This window comes from Staurois parvus, unplaced genomic scaffold (genome assembly GCF_062004578.1).
Source record: "Staurois parvus isolate SC_StPar_1 unplaced genomic scaffold, SC_StPar_1.0 ptg000031l, whole genome shotgun sequence".
Lineage (NCBI taxonomy): Eukaryota > Metazoa > Chordata > Amphibia > Anura > Ranidae > Staurois > Staurois parvus.
Window position 1 is genome coordinate 671,515 of NW_028317827.1, and position 24,010 is coordinate 695,524.

At 43.1% G+C, this 24,010-nt stretch overlaps 1 protein-coding gene across 1 annotated transcript in view; it reads right to left on the reverse strand.

Annotated features, from left to right (window-relative positions):
* Positions 1-24,010, reverse strand: part of CACNB4 (calcium voltage-gated channel auxiliary subunit beta 4) — a 253,164-nt gene that overhangs the window by 225,258 nt on the left and 3,896 nt on the right. The window contains exon 2 of the mRNA XM_089659472.1: positions 19,702-19,785. Coding sequence (XP_089515598.1) covers positions 19,702-19,785 — 84 coding nt within the window. The remainder of the gene's footprint in view (positions 1-19,701; positions 19,786-24,010) is intronic.

Here is a 24,010-nt window from a genome sequence, read left to right on the forward strand (position 1 = left end):
CTACGCCGCCAGGGACTCAGATCCTGCAGTGCCAGATGTGTCCCCCTGCTTAAGCCAGTACCTGTCCTGGCCCGTCTGAAGTTTGCTAGAGAGCATTTGGATGATCCAGAAGAGGATTGGGAGAATGTCATATGGTCAGATGAAACCAAAATAGAACTGTTTGGTAGAACACAACTTGTCGTGTTTGAAAGAGAAAGAATGCTGAGTTGCATCCAAAGAACACCATACCTACTGTGAAGCATGGGGGTGGCAACATCATGCTTTGGTGCTGTTTCTCCACAAACCGACCAGGACGACTGATCCATGTACAGGACAGAATGAATGGGGCCATGTATCGTGAGATTTTGAGTGCAAACCTCCTTCCATCAGCAAGGGCACTGAAGATGAAACGTGGCTGGGTCTTCCAACATGACAATGATCCCAAACATACCGCCCGGGCAACGAAGGAGTGTCTTCGTAAGAAGCATTTCAAGGTCCTGAAGTGGCCTAGCCAGTCTCCAGATCTCAACCCCATAGAAAATCTTTTGGAGGGAGTTGAAAGTCCGTGTTGCCCAGCGACAGCCCCAAAACATCACTGCTCTAGAGGAGATCTGCATGGAGGAATGGGCCAACATACCAGCAACAGTGTGTGCCAACCTTGTGAAGACTTACAGGAAACGTCTGACCTCTGTCATTGCCAACAAAGGATATATAACAAAGTATTGAGATGAACTTTTGATATTGACCAAATACTTATTTTCCACCATAATTTGCAAATAAATTCTTTCCAAATCAGCCAATGTGATTGTCTGGATTTTTTTTCTCATTTTGTCTCTCATAGTTGAGGTCTACCTATGATGCCAATTACAGGCCTCTCTCATCTTTGTAAGTGGGAGAACTTGCACAATTGGTGGCTGACTAAATACTTTTTTGCCCCACTGTATATGATGCTGTAACAGAGACATTTTTGTTTTTATGAATCCTTTCTGTAACTTAATATTATTACCTCTTGAACCTATCAGTAGATTTTCCATGTCCTGTAATAAGGTGACAACGCCGTTCCCTCTGAAGTGAAATTGCACAGTTGCGTTGTCATCATTTGGAACAGGTTGCTTCAGATGGACATATACTGTAGTTAAATGAACTTTAGGCAGAACAATTAAAGTCCAAAGCCAGCTAACACTCCCTACTGACCACTGGCATTTTCGGCTAGTCTTCTTCCAGGTACCAATCTTTGTCCGTTTTGATTGGATGGGCTGAGATGATGTCACTCATGCACACGTGCAGGGCTTCATTCATCTTGGCATTGCGAAAACTGTGCACTGAGCTGCACGATGTACAGTGTGGACAGGCAGGTGAGAAACTTTAATGCAGACATTGGGGTAGATTTTACTAAAATTGGAGCACTTAGGATCTGGTACAGCTGAGCATGGTAGCCAATCCGCTTCTAACTTCAGCTTGTTCAATTAGGCCTTGGCAATAAAAACTGGAAGCTGACTGGTTTCTATGCACAGTTGCACCAGACTCTGCCCACTACAGTTTTAGTAAATAACCCCCCCAGTGTGTCTCTTCTGCAATAAAAATCCTACTTGTTCACATTTTCTTAAAATAAAGGTCCACTTTGAGCAGATACAGCAACAGCACGCGCCCTACCCATGCAACCATTGGCTGCCTTGGCTATCAATCACCGGGTCACAACTGGTGATTCCCCGCCACCACTCTGCGATCGCCGAGCATCACTGACAGGAGACAACAATACAGATCTCTCCTCTGTCAGCTCCTGCACACTGCTTTGTTTTGCTCTGCATAGCAGAGCAATACAAAGCAATGTGCTTACACAGTAAAACACACACACAGCACACAGTAAAACAACACACAGTTAACCCTTTGATCAACCCAGATGTTAACCCCTTCCTGGCCAGTGCCATTAGTACAGTGTCAGTGTTTATTATCACTGATCACTGCATTGGTGTCACTGGGGATGTCAGTGAGAGTTAGTCAGTTCCCTCCCCAGTGTCAGAATGCCTTTCATGGGATTTTATTTTTTTTTAGCAAAGACATGTAGCAGAATACATTCGGTCCTACGTTAATGACGAAATTTGATTTTCAAAATTTTTTTACTGGACATGTTTAATAGCAAAAAGTCAAAAATATATTTTTTTCCTCAAAATTGTCGGTCTTTTTTTGTTTATAGTGTAAAAAATAAAAAAAGGACAGGCAATCAAATACCACCAAAAGAAAGCTTAATTTGTGGGAAAAAAAGAACATACATTTTATTTGGGTTCAGCATTGCTTGACCGCGCAATTGTCAATTAAAGTAACACGGCGCCGTATCGTAAAAAATGGCCTGGTCAGGAAGGGGGGTAAATCTTCTGGAGGGAAGGTGGTTAAAACATAAAAAAAACCAAAAACATATAGTACAATGTGGGAGTCCCATATGCCAATCAATCTTCGTGCAATCTTCAATCGATATATTAATTTTGTCAGCGTGAACAAACACTACCGTGCCCTTCACCACACCTCATGGGTATCTCCTCAGCTTATATCATGGACCCCACTGCAAAAGGAGAGTCAATTGCACTTTTATATTAGACACCATGATCTTCTTCAGCATTCATCTGGTCACTACCGATCTCCCAGGAATAGATATATTAAATTGAAACAAAGAAACATCCAATAGTGCAGACTGCTAGTTTATTTCTTTAAGAAAGTTAAAATTCCACTCACATGTTAAAAAATTCATAGAGGTATGTCACAGGCTATTAGCATACTCAACTTTCCAAAATGGCATCTAAGCTTCGTCCAGCATGATGACGTCACTGCCAGCTGACACGTTGCGCCCCAGCCTTTGAGAAAGCTTGGTACAGACTAAGGGCTTCTGCACGCAGCTGTACATTAGGCAAATGGCCATACAGGGCAAAATACGCTTGTTGTTGTGGTGCCCAGGAATCACAGTCAGGGTTGTATTTAGGCATTCGCCTAGGGTGGCATTTTTTTTTAGAGAGGCAGCACTGTCCCCTGGAAGAAGGGACATTATGCTGCATGGGGACCAGGTGGGATCCGAGAGAGGCTGCGGGCTGCTTGATTGTGTATGCAGATCCCGATTGTTGTTCCTGGGGATGTCCAGAGAACTGTAAAGGTGAGTGTCTTTCTCTCTGTCGCCGGGGGAGGGGGGGGGGGTTTGGTGGAAGGATCTCTCCGGTGGGGGGGGGCAGGTGTGTTGTTGGTCTTGTTGGTCACTGTCAGGCCCTCTTCGCTGGGTAGGGGGGTATCCAATTTTTGTGTTGCCTAGGGCAGCACAAATCCTAAATACAGCACTGGTCACAGCTGCAGTGTATTTTTGCCCATTGAGATGCCCTACAAAAAAATGCCTACTGGTATATGCATGAAATCGATGACACTCGCTTTTACAGGTGTGTGCATATGGGTATATTTTTGTGCAGAAATGCAAGTGCCAGGCTATAATGTATGAATGTGTGAAAGAACCCTTACTGCAGCATCTTGTTTATTTTGAGGCTGTCTTTTTTTTAGCTGTATCGCAAAAGCTGTATCTCAAATATCTTGTATTACATTGAATTTTGCAAATCATTTATTTATATAAATACAAAGATATAACACATTCGTTTCAAGGATAAAAATAAGCATAAAACTGAATAAAACTGACCTAAAACCTTTCCAGCTTTCCTTTGAAGCAGCAGAAACATCGTACCAGTTTTTAGATAACCAGAGAGGTGTAGGTCTATGGCACGGGTGTCAAACTGGCGGCCCTCCAGCTGTTGCCAAACTACAAGTCCCATGAGACATTGCAAGATTGACAGTTACCAGCATGACTTCCAAAGGCAGAGGCATGATGGGACTTGTAGTTTTGCAACAGCTGGAGGGCTGCCAGTGTGACACCCCTGGTCTATGGGGTTCAGTTTAGAACATTTCTACTACATAACTCTGTTCTACATCTCCTTCATCCATCCTGGCAGACCTCCCTGCTACAAGCCTATAAAATGGTAACCAAAATGTGGAACCCTTCCCCTTCCTTTTGTTTTGCTACCTTATTCCCTTCACTTAGGCCCCATTCACACTTGAAGTGAGCACCAATGATTGTTTGATCATTTGTATGGATCATTTGTGCTGTTTTGCGTGCATTTCAGACTTGAGCTTTGTTTTTCTTTTTAGCCCTTGTATAGCCAGTTTCTTGTCAAAACAACATGCAAAAACATGTATTGAATGCATTTTAAAGGATTTTTTATTGAAATCTATTGGGGCCAAAAGAGGCTGTCATGTTTGAGTGACACCTGTTATAAGCTGGTGACAGGGTCACTTTAAGCAATTATTTCCACTGATGTATGTCATACATTGGTGTCCAAGGTGATCATACACTCCCACCGTGTTCCCAGTCTTTGCCATCTCACCTGCGGGCCCTGGACCTGTGTGGCGGGTGTCACTGGGTAGAGGGGGAAATCCGTTGATCTCCCTTAGCTAATAAGAACCCAGGGGGCCACAAAGATTTCATCAATCGCGGTTTGTGCTGTCACTTTCACCAGCTGCTGTGGCCAGTGAAGAGGCCAATGGAGCACAATCTGCCCTCCATTAACTTCAGTGGAGTGCAGGGGCGACATCAGAGGTCCAATAGACCCCTGATATCTCAGTAAAGAGAATCTGTCAAATTAAAAATACTATCACCTAGGGGGCTTTTGTTCCCCCTTGTGAAATCAGTAACATTAAAGGAGAAGTAGGGCCAAAACCAGGGGCGGACTGACAACTCATGGGGCCTCCGGGCAATAGGGGATCATGGGGCCCCTGTGTCCTTGCCCACACTCATAAAAGCCTATAAAAAAGGTACCAGGGGCATTTTATGGGGCCCCCTACTGACCCCGGGCCCTCGGGCAGTGCCCAATTGACTGAATGGTCAGTCCGCCCCTGGCCAAAGCTCATTTGGCTCTACTTATTCTATGGATTACAGGAGTGCACTTTGTTCTGCACTCCAGTGACCTGTTTTCAGATGACAGCGAGCTAAATCTAGACCAATACTGCATCCACCTAGGTAAGTATGAATGTTTATTTTTTTTAAACCCTAACTTCACCTTCAAACTTCAAACTGTTGGCGCTATATAAATCCTGTATAATAATAACCTTTAAAGGATAAGTTCACCTTTCGTAACATGTCACACCCATATTCAGGGTGTGACATGTACCATGTTGTGATCAGATCGGCCCCTGCTGCCCCCCAATCCCCGCTTTGTCAGCTAGTGGGGAATCTTCTCCCCCTAGCTGTCAAATTTAAAAAAACATGGCCATGTGGGGCTCCACTCACATGGTTGTATCACTCATTCACAGTCATCTGTGATTGAGAGACTACAAGTCCCAACAGCCTTAGTGGCTGTCAGCTTTTAGTCCTCAATAAACTACCATGGCACTGTGAAGCGCATGGTAGTTCATTCATTCTCCCTGTCAGTATATCTGCTTGCCCCTGCATCCCATACAGCAAGCAGATATTCTGACAGGTCTGCAGGAGACCGGCATGGCATCAGTGATCTACTGATTGCTGGTGAAATGCTTTCCAGGCTCTTGCAGACAAAAATAATAAATGCACATTTATTTACCTGCAAAAAAACATTCATTTATTATTTTTCTCTAAAAAGTGAACTTATCCTTTAGGTGAAAATTTTTTTTAAAAAAAGCACTTAAACACTCCCCCCCCCCCTATACTAAGGTGACCAGAAGTGCCCAGTTTCCAGGGACAATCCTCGTTTTTAGGGGGCTGTTTCCGGAAACAAGTGTCCCAAATTCATCCCTGGTAAAATAATGTCTCTAATTTCTTTCCAGATTTAATAATGGTGTGACAGCTTCCTGGCGGAATAACTCAACTGGGTTTGGACTTGTGTCTGAACACACCTGAGCGCATCCCTTGTGCTGGAGAGGTGACATGCTTCATCTGATGCCACAGACTCCTCCCGATCCTGCACACATCTGGTGCCTTCTGGAGCTGTACCGGGGCCACCACTGGAGATGAGAGGAGGAAACTCACCAACAGATGGCAGACCAGCAATGCCACACCAGGGTCCAGTGAGTACAATGCAGGGAGCGGAGAATTTGTGCTGGAGGTGGTTTTGTCATGGGGGGGATATTGTACTGGGCGGAGGGAGGAAGTTTTGTTTGGGAGGCACTCTGTGTTTTACTTACTTTTAGCTTTTACACTCTGCATCCTATGCACTCTTGACTTGATTACAGTAGACTGAGGTGTTATTAACCACTTGCCCTCCAGAGGATTTCCCCCCTTCCCGACCAGGCCATTTTTTGCATTACGGCGCTGCGTTACTTTAACTGACAATTGCGCAGTCATGCAGCACTGCACCCTAGTTAAAAGTATGTCCTTTTTTCCCCCCACGAATAGAGCTTGGTATTGGATCGCCTGTGCAGGTTTTTTGTGCTTTAAAAAAAGACCAACAATTTTGAGACAAAAACAATATTTTTTTACTTTTTGCTATTAAACTTGTCCACTAAACAAATTGAATAAAAACGTGAAAGTTATAGCGTTTACAACTGGCGGTATAGATACTGGAATTTTTTTTTTGTACTAGTAATGGCAGCGATTAGCGACTTATAGCGGGACTGCGGTGGGCATTCTGACCCTTGGGGGAACTGACTTGGTGTCACTGACATCCCCAGTGACACCAATACAGTGATCGGTGCTAATAAAAAGTACTAACACTGTACTAATGGAATGGGCAGGAAGGGGTTAACATGTGGGGTGATCAAAGGGTTAACTTTGTGCTGTGTCTGAGCTTTCAACTGTAAGCACACTGCTTTGTACGGCTCTATGCAGAGCCGTACAAAGCAGTGTGCAGGAGCTGACAGGGGAGAGAACTATACTGTTTACATACGGTTCTTTTCCCCCATCGGTAATACTTGGTGATCACCAGGTGCCGGCGAGTAACCCGGTGATTGACAGCAGAGGCCACAAACAGCGTCGCGGGTAGGGCGTAGGGCATGGGCACGGCTCGCGTGCGCCCCCTACCCAGAAATGCGAATTCACGTATATATACGTGATTTTGCACACCCCTGCAGCCGTATTTCTGCTATAGGGCGGTGAGAAAGCGGTTAAACTGTACCCCTTTATGCCTTTCCCACTGTTACAGTGCAATGTTGCCACACCCAGCATTTGGTGTAGCGTGCATTATGTGCCGCTATTATCCCCGCCGCCTGCTCTGCCTCTTCCCCAACAAAAGTGGGTGTGGTCAGTAGGCCGTCTCCTCCTGCACGCACATACATATGTAAACGCAAATGTTCGGGGCGCCTATGTCTAACAACATCGGTTGCACGCACTACACTAATGTGTTATCGCTGAGAACGCTGAAATGAGAGCAATCATTCTAGGGCCATCATTTGTGGTTATCTCTAAATTGATGACCTGTTAAGAGCTTTTAATGCAATACCATGGAAAATGTTGCCACCGTTCATTGTTTTGCTGATCACACAATTTTAACCTCTTGATGACGCTGTAACACATATACTGTATGTAGCGTCCAGGAGGTGGGCTTTAAACCTGGGCTCCACATATGTGTTCTTGTGTTTGCGCTGGAAGTGCGCCACACAGCGCCGCGCACTCCCAGCATAGAGACCAGGCTCTCACCCAGAGTCCCGGTTCTCTGTCACCTGATCACTGTGATAGCCTCTGATTGGCTATCACAGTGATCAGTCACTGTGCAGCCTGCCCCTGTGTTTTTTTTCTTCTCTAAATATTATTGTTATTATACAGGATTTATATAGCGCCAACAGTTTGCTCAGCGCTTTACAATATAACGGGAGACAATACAGCAACAATACAGTTCAATACAAGAGGGATAGGAGGGCCCTGCTCCTCGAAGCTTACAATCTAAGATACAATGTATATTTCTCTCCTTGCAGGTGTGTGGGGGGGGGGGGGGGGTAGTAAACAAACAAAAGTGTGTATATAAAAAATCTTAAAAAAACAAACTTAAAAAATAAAAAATAGCTGGCTCAAGGTTTGATCTAGGTCAGTGTCAGCTTTCTGGCTCTGCTGAGAGCCTGCTCTTCTCTTGTGTTTCATCCCCCCCTTCCCAGCCATTCACTGGGAAGACCAGTGTGTTGCTATTTCTCCTCCCCCAGCTCTCTGAGCTCCTTATGCAGCTGAGAACAGAGGGTATGTGATCACTTATATTTAAAAAAAAAGTATCTATAATATTTTTTATGTCTATACACAAATGTTTTGCCTTTTATTTTTATTTTGAATTAAATGTTTTTTTTTCCAAGGTGAGGGTTTACATATACTTTAGCGTATTTTTTAATGAAAATTTGCACTTGTAAAACCACGGCACTAATATTATGTACCATAGAAAATTGGAACCACCACCAATTTTAGATTTTACCAGTCTTAGGCCTTTTATTAGTTTTAAATGCAAAAATGGCTCTGGCAGCGAAAAGGTTGAAGGAGCTTCCTATATACACAGATATCCCCTATAACAAGTCTCCTGGATTGTGACATCACTGGGGTGGTATGACATCACAGGTTCCAGGGTAGATTTGTCCTAGTTTGGCTGGTTACTTCATCAATGCCTGAGCACGTTTCCTCCTCCCTGACAGCAATCTCTTTCACCGGTTCCAAATCACTAGTTAGCGTTCACTCTTGCTGAGAATAGCAGAAAGAAGAAGGTTAGAAAACAGGGAGCTGTTAAAAGCCTATTTTTGCTCAGCACATGTTTAATTTGACATTCAAAGTCTGACCTTAAAATAAAATAAGGCTTTCTGAATTAATTGAAATGCTACATAGTGCTGCGGCAATAATATCCAGAGGGGTCACTGTATAATTAGGCAGCAGGCACCGGCAGCGGGATTAAGATGCCACAAAAAACGGCAGCGCATTAGTATAAAAACAAATGTTCTTGATGCATTCGATCTGATTAAAAGGCAATTCCAGGCAACGAGTGAAATCAGTCATTGAACTTCTTATCTAGTCCAGGAAACGCTGTGACTATGCTAAAATCAGTAGAGCCACTCAGGATCCCTTTAGAATGAGTTTTACATAATCAACTTCAGCAAGATTAATTCACAACGCTAATGAGAAGGGCTGCAGCTTCTTGTTATATGATTCTCTCACTCGGTCAAATAACTTACAGGCATAGTCCTTTAGCAATTTATACAGTGCCTTGAAAAAGTATTCATACTTCTTGAAGTTTTCCACATTTTGTCATGTTACAACCAAGAAAGTAAGTGTATTTTATTGGGATTTTATGTGATTGACCAACGCAAAGTGGCACATAATTGTTCAGTGGAAGGAAAATGATAAATGGTTTTCAAACGTTTTTACAAATAAATAACTGAAAAGTGTGGCGTGCATTTGTATTCATACCCCTAACTAAAATGTAGTGGAATCAATTGCCTTCAGAAGTCACCTAATTAGTAATTAGAGTCCACCTGTGTGTAATATAATCTTAGTATAAATACAGCTGTTCTGTGAAGCCCTCAGAGGTTTGTTAAAGAAAATTAGTGAACAAACAGCATTATGAAAGCCCAGGAACACACCAGACAGGTCAGGGATAAAGTTGTGGAGAAGTTTAAAGCAGGGTTAGGTGATAAAAAAAATATCCCAAGCTTTGAACATCTCACGGAGCACTGTTCAATCCATCATCTGTAAATGGAAAGAGTATGGCACAACTGCAGGTCTACCAAGACATGGCCGTCCACCTAAACTGACAGGCCGGGGAAGGAAAATATTAATCAGAGAAGCAGTGAAGCGCCCCATTGTAACTCTGGAGGAGGTGCAGAGATCCACAGCTCAGGTGGGGGAATCTGTCCTCAGGACAACTATTAGTCGTGCTCTCCACAAATATGGCCTTTATGGAAGAGTGGCAAGAAGAAAGCCATTGTTGAAAGAAAGCCATAAGAAGTCCCGTTTGCAGTTTGCGAGAAGCCATGTGCAAACATCAACAGCAAACATGTGGAAGACGTTGCTCTGGTCAGATGAGAGCAAAATTAAACTTTAAAAGCAAAACGCTACATGTGGCGGAAAACGAACACTGCACATCACCCTGAACACACCGTCCCCACCGTGAAACATGGTGGTAACAGCATCATGTTGTGGGGATGCTTTTTTCAGCAGGGATAGGGAAGCTGGACAGAGTTGATGGGAAGATGAATGGAGCCAAATACAGGGCAATCTTAGAAGAAACCCTGTTAGAGTCTGCAAAAGACTTGCTACTGGGGCAGAGGTTCACCTTCCAGCAGGACAACGACCCGAAACATACAGACAGAGCTACAATGGAATGGTTTAGGTCAAAGCATATTCATGTGTTAGAATGGCCCAATCAAAGTCCAGACCTAAATCCAATTGAGAATCTGTGACAAGACTTGAAAATTGCTGTTCCCAGATGCTCTCCATCCAATCTGACAGAGCTTGAGCTATTATGCAAAGAAGAATGGGCAGAAATGTCCCTTTCTAGATGTGCAAAGCTGGTAGAGACATCCCCAAAAAGACTTGAAGCTGTAATTGCAGCGAAAGGTGGTTCTACAAAGTATTGACTCAGGGGGGCAGAATTCAAATGCACACCACACTTTTCACATATTTATTTGTAAAAAAATTTGAAAACCATTTATCAATATATATTTGTGTTGGTCTATCACATAAAATCCCAATAAAATACATTTACATTTTTGGTTGTAACATGACTGTGACAATAGTGCGCTCAGAGACATGGACACTGACAGCCATTTTGTTTCTCCTGTTTTCTCTCCTCCCCCCTCCCTTTTGAATGGAATATGAGTCTGTAAGTAAACGGGGGTCAAATTGCATATCTGTAAGTATTTATGCACAGCTGGATGACCTCCAGGGCTGTAAACTACTAATTAGCCTGGTTCCAGAAGGTCTGCTTGAAAACCACTTTCCTCTGCCCAGTCGTAAAACAATAACTCAGTTGGTCATGACCTGTAGGCTATTATAGCTGGAGTGTGCCATAAAACGTACATTCCACATGAGTAATTTTTCATACAAATTCATAAACTTCAGCAGGAACTGGGCACATTGATATGAAGTATATATTTGGATAGGTCATTTTAATATGAGTCACATGACACCTTACATCCCTATGTAGCGCCTACCAGAGAGTAGAAAGCAATTTCTTTTAGCCAGAGTGGCAAGGATATGCTAAAGTTTGGTATCTGTGCGTTCGAAACATAATTCTAAATATTGATCTGCCAGTTGCTAGGATGCTACCTGTATCTATTGAAGGTTATTGACCGTAGTATGAACTTGTAAGGGATTTGGTCCTAACCATGGTCACCGCCTAACACCCATCCCCAAATGGGGTGATTGTCTATCTGTTCTCAGGAAACACCCCTTTGAGATAATATAAAAAGACTGACAGCCTTTAGAAAAGGTAGCTCTCCTTTTAACATCGATCAGGAACCATCTTGAGAGTAAAGGCAACCTTTTGTTCGGACGATTGGACTCTGCTCAAACCAAGGACTTTTGCAAGTATTCTGCCTTCTGAAACTTCTTTCTTTTATTTCTCTGTTGTTTTATTACTCTCTTTATATATATTTGTTACATCTTTTTCTGTAAATATTTTAATTGCACCATTTTGACCTTTTTAGTAATAAATCCTATTTTCTGAAAAGTGTTGAACTGTCTCTAAAGCTTTTAATGTAAACTAAAGAATACCTATCTCTGAAGAGTGCTACTGTATGTATTAACCCTCTGAATACATCTGTCTGTGGTGACAGGGTGTATTACAGACGCTTATATTAATATCATAGTGTTACTTCTAAGATTTGTGAGTTTCCTCCTTCTCTGTAAAAAGGTGGTGGTGGCAGTGTGAAGGGTTAATTGCATAATTAACCTGACCCAGTAACAATCGCTCTCAGGCTGCCGGCACATAGATTGTGGTCCCGCAAGCTGGAAAATCTTTGTGTAGGGCATAGCTGAAAGTGGCAGTGTTACGCAAGTGACAGCACAGTGTGAGATCGCCTGGTCCTTCGGTCATGAGTTGGTGAGAAGGGCTGGGGTCAGACACTGCACACCGTCACAATTACAAAATGTGGAAAATGTCAAGGGGTATGAATACTTTTTCAAGGCAGTGTATGTTATACACATATTTAGTGTGTAATATGAAACATCATTGCATTCCCTATACCACAAACCGACTCCCCCCAGCTTACTTGAATTGTGGGGTGATTCTCACTCCAGTTTGTTATCGCTATTTGAATTAAGTGCGACTATGCATGGCTCCAGCCACACAGCTACATCAGCCATTCACAAGCATCTGTGAATGGGAATATTACAAGTCCCAGAGGCCAAAGGGACTGATCGTGCTGGCAGCAGGTTAGAGACACCACCACCATACTTGTAGCCAATTGTTACTTCCTTCAGCCCCATAACAGAAGGTCCATACCTCCATACAGACTTGGGGCTGAGGGTAGAAAATGTTGACCTGTGCATTGCACCCACAGTGCACTGATTTCTGTTGCAATGCACTGCGATTGCAATTCTCCTGTGGGTCGCAGAAGTGCACTTAGTTCTGCACTGACCAAGATTCAGCTGACAGTGGGTGGACTGATTGATCAGTGGTGTTTGATCCTTAAGTTCTCGGGTAGGGGCAGCAGGGCGGCAGCTGCAGCCATCGGATTGATGCTGCAGCCATCTAGGTTAGTGCGTATGGTTGTTTTTTGTATAAGTAATGGAAAAAAAATGCAGTCAGTTTATATATTTGAAAAAACATGTTTTTCAAACCATCATTTTTATTTAACCCATCAACACCAGCATAACACATATATGCAGAGTCATGGAGGTGGGCCCTCTTCTGAAGCCCTCCATTTATGTGTATTGGCATTTGTGCTGGAAGAGCGCTCCCAGCACAAGACCGAGCTGTCACTGTCAGCTCCAGGTCTCGTACTAAGGAATGGGAATCAGAATGATCAATCTGGATCACATGATCACTGTGATAGCCTGTAATTGGCTATCACAGTTATGACTCTGTTCAACCCACCTGTCCTCTCTTTCTCGTTCAGAATAAAGAAAAAGATGCATTGAATCTTTTTTTTTTACTCTGGGAGAGTTTTTATATTTAATAAATTAGCATTTAGCAACAAATGAAGTCCCAATTTATCCTTAAAAAACAAAAAAAACAAAACATAACTCATCTAGGTATAATTATACAGGATTTATATAGCGCCAACCAGGGGCGGACTGACAACTCATGGGGCCCCCGGGCAATAGGGGATCATGGGGCCCCTGTGTCCTTGCCCAAACTCAAAAAAGCCTATGAAAAAGGTACCAGGGGCATCTCATGGGGCCCCCTACTGACCCCGGGCCATCAGGCAGCGCCGAGTTCCCAAATGGTCAGTCCGCCCCTGGCGCCAACAGTTTGCTCAGCGCTTTACAATATAAGGGGTATACTACAGCCCCTCACTCACAAAGGCGCCTAGCTGCGCAGCGTGCACCCCACAGTTTTAGTGCACCTGAAAGGCACAGATGGAGTATCTAGCCTCGCTCTTAAAGTCTAACGCGGTCTGTGATTGGACAGGGCTGAACGCTGTGCCAAGCTGTACTCACATTTAGTGCCCTATGCGTTCAGGAATGGATGCCCAGAATGCAGATATTCCCGTGCCTCCTGCTGGGCACAGTACAATGCCAGGATGCATGTTGTTCAGCTAGATGCCACTGTGTGTAAGGGGTCTAAGTAATTGTGAGGATATTTAAAGTTTTACTAAAGCTGGTCATACATGGATTGAAATTCGACTGGTTCAGCAGGAACCTGGTGAATTTTGGTCCATGTGTGGGTAAGCTGGTTATACAAAAGTCAATCTACCTATCGACTTCTGTACAATCACCCTGTCAGGTATTTCCTGATTGATCAGTGCTGTGGGCTATAGCCTGCGGCATTGAATGATGTATTCTGAGTGAGGGGAAGCCTCTTCACTGGCAGAATACAGTATCCTAGCAGGGAGGATTACCCCATCCACTTTGAATGTGTGGATGAGAGAATTGGCTTTTTTTTTTAATCAACCTGCTGGTGGGTGGCCAAACACATGACAACGTTTATTTATTTTATTTCAGGTACTTATATAGTGCTGTCAATTTACGCAGCACTTTATACACACACACACACACATATATATATATATATATATATATATATATATATATATATATATACATATATTGTACATTCACATCAGTCCCTAATGCTCAAGGGGTGTACAATCTAAGGCCCCTAACTTGCATTCATACATAATCATATTAGGGCCACTTTAGACAGGAGCCAATTAATCTACCAGCATGTCTTTGGAGTGTGGGAGGAAACCGGAGTACCTGGAGGAAACCCATGCAGGCACAGGGTGCAGGTGGTGCCATGGTTGGGATTCCAACCAATGACCCTAGTACCGCCAAGCAGAAGTGCTAACCATTTATCCACTGTGCTTCCCATGTTGCAAAACTGCATTCAAGTGTTAAGGTTTATTTTAAGTGGTTAATGGGCTTTCAGCTTTTAATTATTTGTAAATTTCTCATGTTTGACTGGCGAGCTGACTTGACATGTGTATGCAGATAGCTTGAGCTGGGGACAGTCTCATCGCGGTTGCACCAACTGCCCTCGCCATTCTATAAGCAGCTTAACAGTTTGTGATCATAGAAGCACTACATTTAGCTCCGACCTAAATTTAATGGTTTGAATGCATGCTGGCCCAGGCATCCACGTTGATGGAAGTCGGCCAATGCCACCTTAATAAAAAGAACAGAATTCAAACAAGACCTAGACACCAGAGAATATGTGACTCCAGACCTGCCACTTCATCTAATTACCAGGTAACGCTCTATCATTATAATACTGCAAAAACCAATTTCAGAAGAACACGCTCATTCTGTATAATTCATGGAACTGTAATGACTCCAAGCCTGGACATCAATATTATTAATGTTATTATTATTACAGTCTACATTAGAAAGGCATTGCATTAATAGAAAAATACACAAGAGTATTATATATGTTTTGAATTTTTTTTCCCGTTTTCCTTTTTTTCCCTCTAAGGTCTCATGTACACTGCAGCTGATAAACTCACGTTTAGGAGCTGTTCAGCGTTTTTTTTTCAGCAGCCCCTCAACTCTCCCTAATGTTTTCCTATGTGTCCATGTACACATCGTCATTTACAGTCGTTTACAGGCAGTTGAGTTTACATTTGTTTTTTTGAACGCAGAAATCTTGCGTTCAGATTAGATTTTATCAGCGTTTCAAACCGCAAACGCTTGTAAATGCTGCTAACCGCGTTTATAAGCATTTGCGTTTATTTTTTTAAATTTTTTTTAATTCTTCCATTTCCAGATGCTGTCCAGAGCCTTTTTTCATCATGAAAAATGCATGCAAAGCGTTTCCCTGTACTGTACTGGACCTGGTACACCATACTTTGAGATTTTTCATGAAAGAAAATATGTTAGACACTGCTGCAACAATTTCTGCACAGACATGAGTTGAAACACATCCAAACACCACAAAAAAAAAAGAAGACAGCTAATCTCAACAAATACTGCTCTCTCTGCTTCTGCTCTCTCTATTCATCTCAAAATGTCTGAAATAGGTAATTTTTTACTGTTTTTCAGTGCATTTTGGAAGGTCTCCTGAGGTTGTCTTTAAAAAACACTTCTACATGCAAACGCTCATAAACGCGGTATGCAAACGCAGTTAAACAGATGTTATTAAACCTACGTTTTCCAGCAGTCAGTCTCCATTGTTCAGAAGTGTCCCGTGTACATGGTGCCTAAACCTCTAAATAGGAGCAAGGCCACATTTTACAGCGATGCCTTGGTTGTGTGGCTTCTGCAGATATGTGCAATTGTATGCTACAGAAACCTGTGTTCTATTTGAAGGTTTGAATGTTTTGATTCACCAGTCTCAGTTCACACTATTGCAACCTGAAGGTTGCACGTCTTACAGTGTGACTTTGCCAGGCGACTTGAGTACTACTTTGAAGTGACTTTGAAGCAACTCTGAAGCAACTCTGAAGCAACTTTCAGGGAATGCCTGCGTAATCTTCCTGTAATGTCGGATCCAAATCACATCAATATAGATGAGGAATCTGACTTGGAGGCAACTTCTATTAAAGTCTATGGGCCCAGGTTGGATAGACGTCGCCTTGAAGTAGTACAGGAACCTTTTATAAAGTTGGAGCGACTTCAGTTTTGCTAATTAACCTCCCTGGCGGTATTCCCGAGTGTAGCTTGGTGTAAAGTTTCAGTACCACAAGCGGTAACCCCAAGCTACACTCGGGAATACCATGCGGTGCTGCTCCGCGATCCCTTGATCACTTTCCTTGTCCTGTGCTCCCGCGATGTCCCTCCTGCAGTGTCCCCGGCAATGTTCTCCGGCAGATGCCGGCATCTGCCATCTGGGTTCCGTCCCCTGCGAGTGTCGGGACATACGGGGGACGGAATGGCGGGAAATTTGAAAATGACAAAAAGTGACATTCACTAAATACACTAAAATCACATAGTAAAACATTACTGTATCAAACCATTTCACATACATTTTGTCCCGAGTGCTTTGTCCTGTGCCCTGCCTGCATTTTTACTGTTCTTTCTGCCTGGAAACTGAGAAATGTCCATGGCGTCCAAAAAGCGTCCCTTTAGGTCAAAAGCGGTTTTAGACCGGCTAGAGAACAGCGATAGTAAATTAGAACCACTTGCAGAATTGAGTGATAATGATTCGTGGGGAAATTCGTCATCAGACACTGAAAACGATTTTGCGACTTTGCTCAGTGATGTGTGAACTTGGCGCTCTATTGCAAATTTCAGTGTTTTTGGTTTGATTATATTATCGAATTAAATTTATTATTATTATATTATTATTTTTTATGATTATTTATTAAATTATAATTTATGATTTCGTGTTTCAAATTGTAACATACCCGGGATGTTTACTAGACTCTTGTTCGGACAGATTTCAGTGAATTATTCCTAAAAATTACAGGCCTACAATAAAAAAAAACCATATTTCCATGCAAAAAAATGTACCGCTTTGAGCACAGAAATATGGACATAATCAGACCGCTAGGGAGGTTAAGACAGCTCTCATTGACTAACATGGGATTTCACAGGTCATGCGACTTGGGGTCTCACAAGTTGGATCTCAAGTCGTGGCAGTGTGAACCGAGCTTAAGTGTTCATTCACACCATATCCATTGAGCTGTGCTGATCTGCACAAATCAATGCAGGCTCAAGGGCACATAGAAAATTGTTTTCTAAGCGCTCTGTTCACACCACACAAGTGAGGTGGTGTGCCCTGTGTAAAAATGCAGCATGCATTCATTTTTATGCAGGATAAGGCACTTCACCCCATGTCAATGTACTGGCACGCCTCTCAAGAGGCTGCGATGCATAGTTGAATGAAATGTAATTTTGTGACATTTCAATAAAGTTTAAAAAAAAGAAACAGTGTGATGCATTGTAACAACCTTCCCAGCGCGCACCAGTACATGCATTGTATGGTACATAGTGCCTGCGGGCTGATGTGAACAAGCCCTCACTGTCTCGCAGAGTACATTTTGTAGAATTTTGTCATTTTATTCAGCATTTTTAATGTCTCCCTTCTCCTCTATTTGGGGGAAGGGCTTTCATTAAGAGCTCTTTCACATTGGCGGCCTGAGGAGTGTAAAAACAGGTAGCTGAGCCACGATTTTCCTGCTCCCGAACGCCCACTCGAATTTAAAAATAGCTGGAAATACACTAGTAGATTTCTTAGGAAGTTTCGTACAAAAATTCTCAGTACAATTGAATGTCATTGGAAAGTAGTTCAAGATATCATTTGCTTTTAACATTCGATTTTGGAATGAATGGACACCACCGAACGAAAAGCACATACACTGTTAGAAATTCATACATTAGAGAAGAATCTTCCATCCTACTTTCAATTTTTTTCACTGCCGTCAAAAATGAACATTGATTGGACCCCAATGATGATTAGAAAAACAAACAAATGTTCTTACAATGAAAAATGTTGAATGCGATTCTAGAAGAGTATGCCCAGCTTAACATTACTGGCTGTACACATCCCACGACTGAGGCACCACCTGTCAATCTCACCCATTGGGATCAATGGGGCCGCACTGCAACCATGAGCCAAACAATTGGCACACAGTTGTGGTATGGTTCTGCAATGTAAAATAGTAGTTGTTTGGCAATTTTTTAAAAAACTGGCATCAGACAAATGTAGTAGCGCCTCCTAAATTACCCTTCAGCTGCTGCTACACTGTCCTTTAAAAACTGATGCACTACGAATTGCCTTTCTGAGGGTGGGATGCTTACCACTTGTCTGAAAGACCCCAGATTCACACAGAAGTACTGTTCTGTATGGCCATCTTGCCTGGCATTAAACATGCACCCTTTTTGTAGTTTATGACCTGAAAATGTAACTTGTGTAGCATCCTCCTAGGTAGCTAGGGGGAGCTAGTTCATTATTTTTTTTTTCAGTTAGAGGCTGAATAGCAGCCTGGTGAAATAGCCCTCTGGTTGAGAGGCTCTGCAGATCAATTCCCTGATACCTCCCCCTGATCTAGAGACTTGGAGAAGTCTCTAGAATTTATTAGGCGGAGTGAGGAGGAGCTGGTCAGCACTCTCAAGGGACAGCCCTTAAGAGTGGTTGAGCCTGCTCAGCAGCAGGAGAGTTCGGGTGGAAGATGGAAAGAGTATTATGATGTGGAGCCTGGGAGTGGGTCCAGGAGAGGGGTCTACCTACAGGCGGAGGAGCTAGAAGGGAGGATCTCTCAGCCCCATTGACCCCTGAGGAAGGACAGCCTGGGGAGCAAGGAAGGAGCCAGTCCATCATTAGGTCTGAAGGCCACCACCTACCCATAAGCTTGCAGGACAGGACTGTGTGAGTAATCCTACACCCCTGGGCCAGATAAAGGGAAAGGGCATTCAGGTGGGAAACCTTACTAGCCCCCATCTGGGATTTCTGATTTTATGGAAGCAGATTCTGGGTCCTCTTGCCCAGGGATTCCCTCAGGCAGCTGGGTGAAGTGGAAATTTTATCTGGGGTCTGAGGTGGTACTTCAGAAGAGGCTGGATAGCTCTCCAAAAAAGAAAACTCCTCCTGAGCACTTGTACATAGTTTCAGGAAGTTGTCCTCAGTTCAACAGTTCCTTCATCCCATGTATCCCTCATCTCCATCCAGGTTTAAATCCCCTAATGCAATAAAAAAAAACAAGGACTGTTTACTGCAGTGCAAGTCTGGAAGGAAATGTGTGTTGCCTGACTGTGCAGGACTATAGGGGGACCCAAATCTCTAGCGTCTCCTATGGGGGTAGTGCTACATTTGCATTGCTTTGCAACCACATCTTCACATTTCTGTCCTAAGAAAAACTGTTTTCAATGCAACATGTCTAATGATCCTTTAAAATACCATATGCAATGCAAAAAGATCTAGACCACAGGAGCAGAGAATTTCTGTTAGTTCTAAGCAGCTTTAGTAAACACATAATGACCTTAGATTACACTAAATATAGAAAAAAAAAAGTTAGCCTAAAATGACCTGTAAACAGATGCTTGATTCAGTTTTATAAGGAGATTCAGATATTGGATTAGTAGAATAAAAAGTTTATGGAGGTCATATACTACTTTTGGAGATGAAAATGTAGCCATAACTTTTCCTCCATCAAAAGAAAAGTCACATAACAATACCAAGACAACGATAAGAATTATACACTGTGATATCAGATGAACTGTACCTGTCTGAGAATGAAGCTAGTGGAGGTGGTACTCCCATCAGATCTCTTTAATCTACTTCTCCTGGATGTGGTCCCTCTGGACACCTGAGAAACACAAAAATTCCAAAGTTCATCAATCACCAAAATTTTCAAATTGTTGATTCTGTTCTACAATAAATGTGGAATCATGTTATCATTTGATATAAATTTTCTATAAACAGCCTCATTTTTGCAATTGTTGCATTAATTTCAACACCTTGAGTGAGGTCCATAAACTCTTTCTGTTTTGCATATAAAATTGACCAGAGCCCATCTGTACAGGTTGCCCCACTATTGCAGAGGACTGCTCTCTGGGGTTGAATGCTAGGCCACATATCCCTGGGGATCATATACCCTTGCCCATTTTTCTTGGTGAAAGATCTATCTATTCTAGTCTCAAAAATCAGTTCACCCTGAAATATTCCATTTATAAGCGGGCTAACTCACCAACTCTATTACTACTAACTCTATTGTATGGGAGCCCGTTTTTGAAGGTTACGTTTATTTGGGAATGATGCATGATCACCCCCTCCCCCGCTGATGATCTTTCTGGTGGATGACTTACCAATATACCTGGATTGATGACATCTGGTGGCCAACCTGCAGATGACATCCTCCTAATATTACAAGTCCAGAGCACCAGGAGCGGGTCTTAATTGCTCCATGCGCATTTATTGCGCTATCTGGTTAGTGCATTATTTGTACAATCACGAGATCACAAGAGTCACGAATTTCTTTGAACATGGATTATTGGGACAATTGCCCCTATCACTTTATCGCACCATGCAATATGGACTGAGTTTTTCATGCAGTTATGCTGTTTATGTTCTGATTTTCTGCTTGTTCATATTTATTTTATAAGCGCTGCATATTTTATTTTTATGTTTGTATTTGGGTCCCAAGGTTACCTTTTATGCTAGCTGCTTCGCTTATATGTTCCCAGCGCTCTATTACCTACTTATTCATAGGAACTCCTATGGTTCCTCTTTTCTCTATACCTGTGCGTATTGGAATATTTAATCTGCCATAATGGGAGTGATAGGTGGTGGAAGGAAAGAAAATTGTATCATCTAAGGCACGGGTGTCAAACTGGCGGCCCTCCAGCTGTTGCAAAACTACAAGTCCCATGAGTCATTGCAAGATTGACAGTTACAAGTATGACTCCCAAAGGCAGAGGCATGATGGGACTTGTAGTTTTGCAACAGCTGGAGGGCTGCCAGTTTGACTCCCCTGATCTAAGGTCTTCCTTAGCTTTGAATTGTTTCCTGATAAGGTGGTACCACCAGTCCTCTTGTAGAGAGGCCAAGCACACAGGGAGGCCGGACAGCAGTGGGAATCAGTGTGGCGAAGATGGGGGGGGAGCAATTACAGAATGTCTGTGTCTCTCCCTGCAGCAGCTCAAAGCCAGTTTCTCCCCCTCTCCTGCTGCCAGACACAGAGCATTGTTCTGTAATTGCCCCTGCCCTGCCACAAATCCCCCTTTCTGTCCTGCCTACATCTGGCTCCCCCCTTTGTGCCTGGACTCCCCTCCTGCAGCTCTGCTGGCTTCCCTGTACCACCGGTTGCTGCGGGTACACAGGGAGATCTTCAGAATGGTGAATCGTGGAAAGGGAAGGTACATCAGTCATTTACCTGCCCCTTCCTTTAGTGGATGAACACAGTGATTGGTACCGATCACTCATGCATCCTTTGATAACTGAGCATAATAAACTGTGTTTACTATGCTTCAGCCTATGAATGAACAGGAGCCTCTGTCTCCTGTTCATTCATCTTCAGTGCAGCTGAGGCTGCAGAGAAAGGAATTGAAATCTGTGTCCTCAATTTCTTTCTCTGTCTCTCAGGTGAGCTGTCAGGGGTCTATTAGTATCTAAATTTCTCACCCAAGCCCCTCTAAGAGCGCTACAAAAAAAATGTTTTATTTTACAATTAAAATAAAATATTTAAAAAATGAAGGGCTCATTCACACGGGTTCTCTGGCTCACACATTGTGAATGAGCGGTTTGCTGGAGCCACGTGTTACTCTATGAGGATGCAGCAGCTGTATGAACACAGCTACAGGCCCTAATTTGACAAGTGTGCAGGTGCAGGTGAGTGGCCCCAAATACACACAGTCTGTGTTCGGGAGCCATACACCTACATCCACACGCCTGTCAAATTAGACTGAATTCATACAACTGCTGCGTTTCTATAGTGTAACATAGGCTGCCTGTAAATGGTCACATTTAAAAAACAAAAACACCGATTCACACTTTACAGGCCACAGCACCTATGTGAATGAGCCCCAATACCTCATTTACACACAGAGCTCTGTTTATTAATTCAATACAATTTTATCTTCTAGATTTAGCAGGAATTTTGTAAGTTATGTTATGTTTGTGTCCTCTAATAACAAATTCTTTGTATTTTTAGTGAAAATATTATTTTGATATTTTCGGGGGGTAGCTGTCAGGTGGGCTGTACAAGGCCCCATGATTTCTAACAGCAGCCATGCCTGTGTCCTTGCGGTGACAGACGGTTTACAATACAGTAAAACATCTGTCACAGCATATAGTGTGAATTAGCCCTTAAAGTGGTTCTAAAGGCAGAGGTTCTTTGGTTCTAAAGGCATTAAGATAAAAGACCTTCTGTGGTCAGTCACCCCCCCCCCCCTCCAAATATTTACATGAGCCCAATCTCAATCCACCAGTGATGTGCCCAAGAACAGCAACACTGCTCTCTCCCTTTCTCCTCACTGGACATAGAGGCAGCAGGGGAAGCCATTGGCTTCTGCAGCTGTCAATCATACTTAGTGAGAAGGAAGCCAGGGCAGGGCCGAACCACGCTATATGTGTCAATAGACACGTGCATCCTGGCTCGGGATTAAGCCCGCACAAGTGCCTGCATAGCAAGCAGCTTGCTATAGGGGCACTTGGAAGGGAGGAGGAGCCAGGAGTACCAATGGGGGACCCCAAAAGAGGAGAATTGAGGCTGCTCTGTGCAAAACACTGCACAGAGCAAGTAAGTATGTGATGTATCTTTACAACCACTTTAACCACAAGGGAAGATCATGAAAAAAGGTATTTACCTTATCATTTTTTGCAAAAAGCATGGCTAGGGTTGTAGTGTTCTCTAGTCAGTGCAGTTGCCAGCTTAAAATTGTTTAGCCCTGACGTCTGCTTTAAATGTTTCTCTTTTTGTATTTTAGTGTAAGCTCTTATCATGCATCACAGAGAATCTCCCAAAACTGGGCTTATCCAAGATAATGATTATAGCATACTGTAATGACAGTCTACTAATGTGAAAAATATTGCATTCTGATAGCTGTATGTGGGTACTACATCTAATGATAGTATTCATTATAGCAATTTCTTCTTTTATTTCACATGCCTTTATATTTTTATTATAGATACACGAAGACCAAGCTGGCCAGCCAAAGTGACAGAGTTTGGGACGAACTATTATACTGACAATGATGCTTCATCAATTATAGCTAGAGTTAAAAAAAAAAGTGTGAATACTAAATACTATCATTATAAGTATTAATCACTTACGGTTATCAGAATGCAATGGGGGGAATTTACTAAAACTGGAGCAGATGGAATCTAGAGCTGCTGTGCATAGTGACCAATCAGCTTCTAACTTCAGCTTGTTCAGTTAAGCTTTGAAAATGAAAACTGGAAGTGGATTGGTTGCCATGTACAGCTGCTCCAGATTCTGCCTCCTCCAGTCTTAGCAAATTCCCCTCTATGTTTTGACAATAGTGGACAAAATGATTCAAATCGTGCAGAATTACAATGAAATAATTGTTGCCTTTACAGGGGTCACCTATTCTTTGTTCGAAGAATCATGGGTTACCTAATAACTACACTCTCTTGGCCTCAGAGACTTTGCTCTCTCCTGGCTCTCTTCCTATCTATTGCAGCGCTCCTTCAGTGTTACCTATAACGCTGCCACCTCCCCTTCACTCCCCCTCTCTGTTGGGGTCCCTCAAGGCTCCGTCCTCGGGCCCCTTCTCTTCTCTGTCTACACCTCCTCCCTTAGCCTCTCACGGCTTCAACTACCACCTCTATGCCGGCGACACGCAAATCTATCTCTCAACCCCCCACCTCACCACCTCAGTCTCTGCCAGAATCACTAGCCTACTGAACGACATATCAGATTAGATGTCACTCCACTTCCTCAAACTGAACCTTTCCAAAACCGAGCTCCTAGTTTTCAACCCCAGCCCGCCCCCCCCCCCCGACTTCTCCATCACGACCAACAATGCCACCATCAGTCCCACCCCGCAAGCCAGGGTACTAGGTGTCATCCT